Raw genomic sequence first — 6546 nt, forward strand, 5'->3', positions numbered from 1 at the left:
AGACTCCATTCCCTTATAGTGTTAGTGCCAAGGATCAGATTAGCTCCTAACTCATGGACACTCATTCAGACGACTTAAAGAGAATGAAATAAAATGAAAAGAAAGGAAGTCACTGTTGGGAGGAATTTGGAGGTTGGAGGTACATCCCAATAGAAAGAGTGAGTAAGGAGCTGGAGAAGATGGTGTAGGCAGAGCTAGGAAGGAAGGCTTTCCTGCTCACTACTGTTGTTGAATAGAACTTAACCATCATCGGTGAGAACTATTGGCAAAGCTGATTGAGACAGCTAGGCTCAGTAGTCACCTCAAAGCATGTCATGAAGCTGCAGGAAAGAAAGAATTCAAATCTATTCATTTTAAAATTCAGCTAGTGGCTCACGCCTATAATCCTAGCTACTCAGAAGGTGGAGATCTGAGGATCAAGGTTCGAAGGCAGCCTAGATGGACAAACCCAACAGACTCTTATCTCTGATAACCAGCAAAACTCTGCAAGTGGAGGTGTGGCCCAAGTGGTAGAGCATTAGCCTTGTGAGAATCAAGTAACAGCATGAGGCCCCGAGCTCCCCAGGACTGGAACATAAAAAATGAATAAAAATAAGAAGACAAAATTAATTCAAATCAGTCTGCATGATAACTTTTAGTAAGAGGTAGAGAAGGGTTGAAATGCAGTAATAAGCATCAAGTTTACCAACTCTCTGATGATGAAGACCTCTGAATGGATAGCTTCTCTTTCTGTGCACCTTCCTGCCATTCTTGACATTGTTTACAATCCCTAAGTTTTCCAGAAACCGAAAACGAGATTGGACTGGTTTGGTTGCTTTTCCTGCTTCATTGTTTCCTGAATTTCTAGGAAGCTTGTGTAGCGAGGCTTGACCTAAGACTGTCTTTAATGACTTACCTGCTATTAAATATGCCAAAGGAGAGGAGGCTAAATATACTATAGAACATTTGCTTGTCCTCCTTTATATGAGCAAATGCTTTTGGTCCTTCTTCCTATAAAAAGCTCTCAGTCTTTGCTTCCATGTTCAAGGAAGGGCAATGGTGCATCTTCTACCTCAGTATCAATGACAGTCTTAGACAGTACCTGTCTATGCTTATGATTAAAACCTTCACCTAGTTGGTACATTTTTGGCCATGTCTGCGGTATTATCTTTTCCTATTTGGTTTTTTGAATATATAACTTTGGGGACGGGGAGGAGCTTGTCGACATTTCTGTCCTTGCTCTGGACTATGTGCCTAACTTTTCCGACGCTCCTAGGATCTTTATGATGCTGGAGTGAAGAGGAAAGGAACTGATGTTCCCAAGTGGATCAGCATCATGACTGAGAGGAGCGTGTGCCACTTGCAGAAAGGTGAGTGCCACACTGGGGCTGGCTGGATGTCTGTTCTGATGCTCACTCTCCATTTGACACTCCTAGGTTCCTTCACCCCATCCATCGGCCCTCCTTTTTCATCCCAGAGCCTTCTCTATTGATCTGGGTGCCGGTGGCTGGCACCTAGCTGAGATCTGAGGATCACAGTTCAGAGCCAGCTGGGCAGCAAAGTCTGTGAGACTCTTATCTAATAAGCTACTCTGATAAAGCTGGAAGTGGCGCTGTGGCTCAAAGTGGAAGAGCTCTAGTGTTGAGCAAAATGAATGTCATGGACAGCACTCAGGCCCACAGTTCAAGCCTGAGGCCTGGCGCGTGCGCACACACACACACACACACACACACACCCATGCGCGCACACACACACACACACACACACAACTCCATGTCTGGTGTGTGTTAGCTTACTTTCTTTTCTAGTTTCATTTGATTGTGCCATGTGTGTTGAGCTAAGTACTTGGCTGGGGGCTTTGCAGTGTTTCTTGTGGCTTCCAGATGAAGTATGTCCATTTAGCGAAGAACTTTGGCCTAAGTAGTGCCGTTTGGGATGAGCGGATAACCTGATTGCCAGGACATTTGGTACAATGGTGGTCTGGTCCATTATGCAATCTCTAGCTCCCTAGGGAGCTATTTAAGATCACCTTCATATTTTAAAAATAAATATTGGTACATAATTATGTGGTAATCACTGCAGCTTTGACTAGTGGCTCTGATCTAAGACTTATGTGTTTTTTTTTGCCTTAGTATTTGAGAGGTACAAGAGCTACAGCCCTTATGACATGTTGGAGAGCATCAAGAAAGAAGTCAAAGGAGACCTGGAAAATGCTTTCCTGAACCTTGGTAAGCAAGTGTGTCCCCCTCATTCCTAGTGGGTACCACTGTCAAGGGATGGGTCAAGAAGCAGAAGGAATGAATGAATGGCTAGCCTCTTACTCCAATGGGGTTTGGGGTAGGGGGTTCTACTCTTGATTTAGATAGTTTTACACTCTTAACTGTATAGATTTAAGGACACACAAGTGAAGAAAGGCTTAGGTTGGTAGAACAGTTTCCAGGAAGGAATAAAATGATGAGCAGACTGTGTTGAGGGTACTTGGAGATGCATGTAGATTTCTACAGTCCTCAGAATCCCCTCATTGGAAACCACGTGGGGATTAGGTCAGAGGATTCCTGATTTCCCTTAGTCCTTTGCATTCTGTTGAATCAGGTAATTGTATTTGGTTCCCCTGGGGCCAGAGTATCATCTACTCCTGGTTCAGGAGTGATGGGTACCTGCATCACTGACAATTTCTCTTTCTCCACAGTCCAGTGCATTCAGAACAAGCCTCTGTATTTTGCTGACCGCCTATACGACTCCATGAAGGTAGGAACAGCCAGCCAAGAGGCCTAGGCTTCCACATTGGGTTGCAAACTGAGTTTGTGCCCTAAGCTCAGTGTGTTTGACTAGAGGATGGGGGAAGCAGCAGATTCCAGTGAGTGGATGCAGGAGCTCACTAGTTAGCTATGGCTGAGTTAATACACAAACTCATCTTCCAAATGCATGCTTGGGAACAAGTAGAAAATTTAGTGCCACTAGAGGAAGAAGTGCTAGGTGACAGTGGTGTCTAGTATCTAATGGGGATTTTCAGCGATTTCTTCCTGTTTCTCCCAGAGTGGAAAGGAGCAAAGAGGGACAGATCAGTGAGCATTCACTAAATAGTAGCCCTCCAGTCCCTTCTATTCCCTTCAAACCTACTCCACAGCCAGCCCTGTGGAGCCAGCCTCTTCCCCCAAATCCATTCCCATCTAACACACCTCCAACGTATGTCGGGCTAAATCTCCACATCTCCCCTGGAGAGACGTCAAGCCTTTAATTGTGAGGGACACTCAGCTCTGCGCGCTTCTCCCGCCAGCGGGAGGGCAAAGCGTGTCCCGGTCGGGCTAAGCTGAGAAGAGATAGGGCTGCCGAACCCCCCCCCCCCCCCGCATCCCCAGCCCCCCTTACGTTTAAGAGCAGACACTGGACATGGTCTACCGGCTTCCAAAGGGTTTTATTCAAGGGAGGGGTTTATATAACAGTAATGGCGGCAGGAAGAGGAGGGACTAACTGGGTATTAACGATTGGCTAATGAGTTGTCCATCACGGTGATGTCTCAGAACTTCCTGCAGAGGCCCGGCCTCTTGGTTCTGCCTCCTGGCTCAGCTGGCGCCATGGTGGCATATGTGCTCTTAGATGAGAGGCGGGGCTGGTTTGGCATCTCTTCCGGTTTTGGACCCGGAAGGAGGTGGGAGTTGGCTAGCAGCCAGCGGTCCCAGGTCTTAAAGGTATAGCCATCCCCTACAAACGTGCCTACTACTTTGACTTCCAGGCCCTTGGTGCCTCTACCCAAGCTCTTCCCTTGTCCACACACTTGTCCACAGTGACTCTGCCACTTCACCTTGGGTTGGCTCTGGAATAAGACTTGGGTCCTTGCTTCCTGTACCATTCACATTGGCACAAAGCCATGGAACTCAGTGTGTGGGTGTGTCTTCTCTAAACACTTGGGAAGCAGCAATCTTTTGTAGGTAAACTCATGCACTTCTGGAGCCAAGTCTTTTTTTTTATGGAGGGAGAGGGGCAGTCCTGGGGCTTGAACTCTGGGCCTGGGCACTATCCCTGAGCCTCTTTGTTGTCTACCACTTGAGCCACAGAGTGCCACTTCCAGCTTTTTCTGAGTAGTTTACTAGAGATAAGAGTCTCTTGGACTTTTCTGTCCAGATGGCCTCGAACCCTGATCCTCAGATCCCAGCCTTTTCAGTAGCTACAATTATAGGTGCAAGCCATCAGCACCCAGCATTTTGAATCAAGTATTATAGTCATAGGAGCTCAGTATACAGAATGTATACAGCAGGTATGTTGTACTGATTAACTTCTTCTGTGTGTGAAACTACAAAATATTTTTCCCCTTGAATAATTTCATTGCCATATGTTCAATCTTTAAAAAAAAATATTTGGAGGCAGGGTCTCATGCTGAGATTGTAGGCATCTATTGCCACTCCAACTTGGTTTTTAGTCTCTTAAGAAGGCAGCATCAACAACCAGTTATGCTCCAGGAAATGTATTTTTTTTTTTTTACTGACGATATTGTTGAGTAATTTAACTTAACTTTAACTTTCAGGGCAAGGGGACTCGAGATAAGGTTCTGATTAGAATCATGGTCTCTCGCAGTGAAGTGGACATGTTGAAAATTAGGTCTGAATTCAAGAGGAAGTACGGCAAATCTCTGTACTACTACATCCAGGTAAGTCCTGGGGTGCTAAGTGGGCTCTGCCTGGCTGGGAAGAGGGCCTAGCTCCCTGGGCAGGTGGCTGCTCAGAACAACAGAGTGAAGAAAGCCCCTACCTGTGTATTCCTCTGGGAAGAGATCCTGGTCCCCACATAACATAGCAGAGATATAAGCACTATTGAAATTACTATTCACTAATTGTCCTGGATTCTGGGATGAGGCCAGTATTTCATATTTCCTCACAAGTGTTGCTCTGTGATGGTAGTTGGTATTCAGGATGATGATCCTGCAATATAGTGATATCCTAGACATTGAAGACCAATTAAATTGTATAGTCTAGTATAGTTGTTTCTCGAAAAATCCTTAGAAAGGCCTGACACTGTGTAGTTATCCAGAAATCCCATCTATTCAGTCAACAGTCTCTGGCCACTTTGGAGTGATGGAACACTGGCATATAAAAACTGATAATATTGACAGTAATACCACTGTGTATAATTCAGACAGGCTCTTTCCTTCCTTCTCCTTCTTTCCCTCCCTCCCTCCCTGCTTTCTTCCTTCCTTCCTTCCTTCCTTCCTTCCTTCCTTCCTTCCTTCCTTCCTTCCTTCCTCTTGCTTCTCTTCTTCCCTCCTTTCCTCCTCCTCTTTCTTCTCTTTCTCCTCCTGGGCTCCCTCCTCCTTCTTTTACTTCTCTCTCTTCATGGTACTGAGGAATGAACCGCTGAGCTCTATTTTCAGCTCTCTTTACTTTATTTTGAGACAAGGTCTCACTAACTTTCCCAGGATGGTCTTGAACTCTCCATCTTCCTAACTTCAGCTTTCTGAGTAGCTGCGAGTATAGGCATATATCACCATGCCTGGCTGAAATTCCTCTTTCTCATTCCTCTGGGAAGAGATGCTTGTTGCCACATAACAGCACGGTTGTATCTTGGTCATCAAGGATAAAATTAGAGGCAGCTCTGGTGTAGCCAGGTTGGGAGTCTGACTCTGAGTGATTTCTCACCTCACCAGTTTAAGAATCCTTGAGTGAGTATATTGAGTAGGGACACAGTCCATCATCTGTGGAAGGCGGGAGGGGGGGTAGTGCAGGACTCCCCTGCCAAAAGGAAAAAGGTGTCTTTAAAGTCTCTCCAGCGCCTTCTCTTACCACACCCCCAGAGGGCCTGCAGGAGCCACGTTGTGAGTGTGGGCTTCTGCTGTGGAGTGTGAGAAGGCCCACTAGATTCTCTGTGGTGAGCTGAGACTGCTCCGCATAGAGTTGGGTCTGTTTCCTGATTCTACCTTTCTCTTTTCTCCATGGCTATTTACAGCAAGACACCAAGGGTGACTACCAGAAGGCGCTGCTGTACCTGTGTGGCGGAGATGACTGAATCACCTTGTGGCTGGAGCAGCCTGACCCCAAGTCACTTAACATTTTAGAGAATCAGCTTGCGACTAACAGACCCCCGAGCCCCTCCCCGTGAAGTCCATGTGAGCATTGCCCCTCCCCCACTATTGTAGCTGCCTTACGCAATGCCTGGCTTTCCCTTCAGTCTCTCCTTTAAGCCAAAGAAATGAACATGCCAAAGAGTTGGAAGTGAAGTCTATGATGTGAAACACTTTGCCTCCTGTGTACTGTGTCTTAAATAAACTGAGTTTTTACTTTAGAAACAAGTACTCTAGAGCTCTTGCTTCTTTGGCATCCCCTGGTTTTAAAAAAATCATACATGCTAGCAGGGCATTTGAGGCTCATGCTTCTAATCTAGGCTACTCAGAAGGCTGAGGGCTGAGGGTCATGGTTTGAAGCCAGTCTGGGCAGGAAAGGCTGTAAGACTCTGATCTCCAATAAATGACTCAGAAAAAGCTGGAAGTGGTACTATGGCTCAAGCAGTAGAGCACTAGCCTTGAGCAAAAAGAAGCTCGGGGACAGCACCCAGGCCCAGAGTTCAAGCCCCAGGACT

The 6546-nt window shown here is 46.2% G+C and overlaps 1 protein-coding gene across 1 annotated transcript in view; it reads left to right on the forward strand.

Annotated features, from left to right (window-relative positions):
* Nucleotides 1-6259, forward strand: part of Anxa2 (annexin A2) — a 42427-nt gene extending 36168 nt beyond the window's left edge. The window contains exons 9-13 of the mRNA XM_048332972.1: nucleotides 1256-1349; nucleotides 2112-2207; nucleotides 2669-2727; nucleotides 4502-4624; nucleotides 5917-6259. Of these exons, the coding sequence (XP_048188929.1) occupies nucleotides 1256-1349; nucleotides 2112-2207; nucleotides 2669-2727; nucleotides 4502-4624; nucleotides 5917-5976 (432 nt within the window). The 3' untranslated portion in view covers nucleotides 5977-6259. The remainder of the gene's footprint in view (nucleotides 1-1255; nucleotides 1350-2111; nucleotides 2208-2668; nucleotides 2728-4501; nucleotides 4625-5916) is intronic.
* The last annotated feature ends 287 nt before the right edge of the window (nucleotides 6260-6546 follow it).

Source organism: Perognathus longimembris, chromosome 23 (assembly GCF_023159225.1).
Source record: "Perognathus longimembris pacificus isolate PPM17 chromosome 23, ASM2315922v1, whole genome shotgun sequence".
NCBI lineage: Eukaryota > Metazoa > Chordata > Mammalia > Rodentia > Heteromyidae > Perognathus > Perognathus longimembris.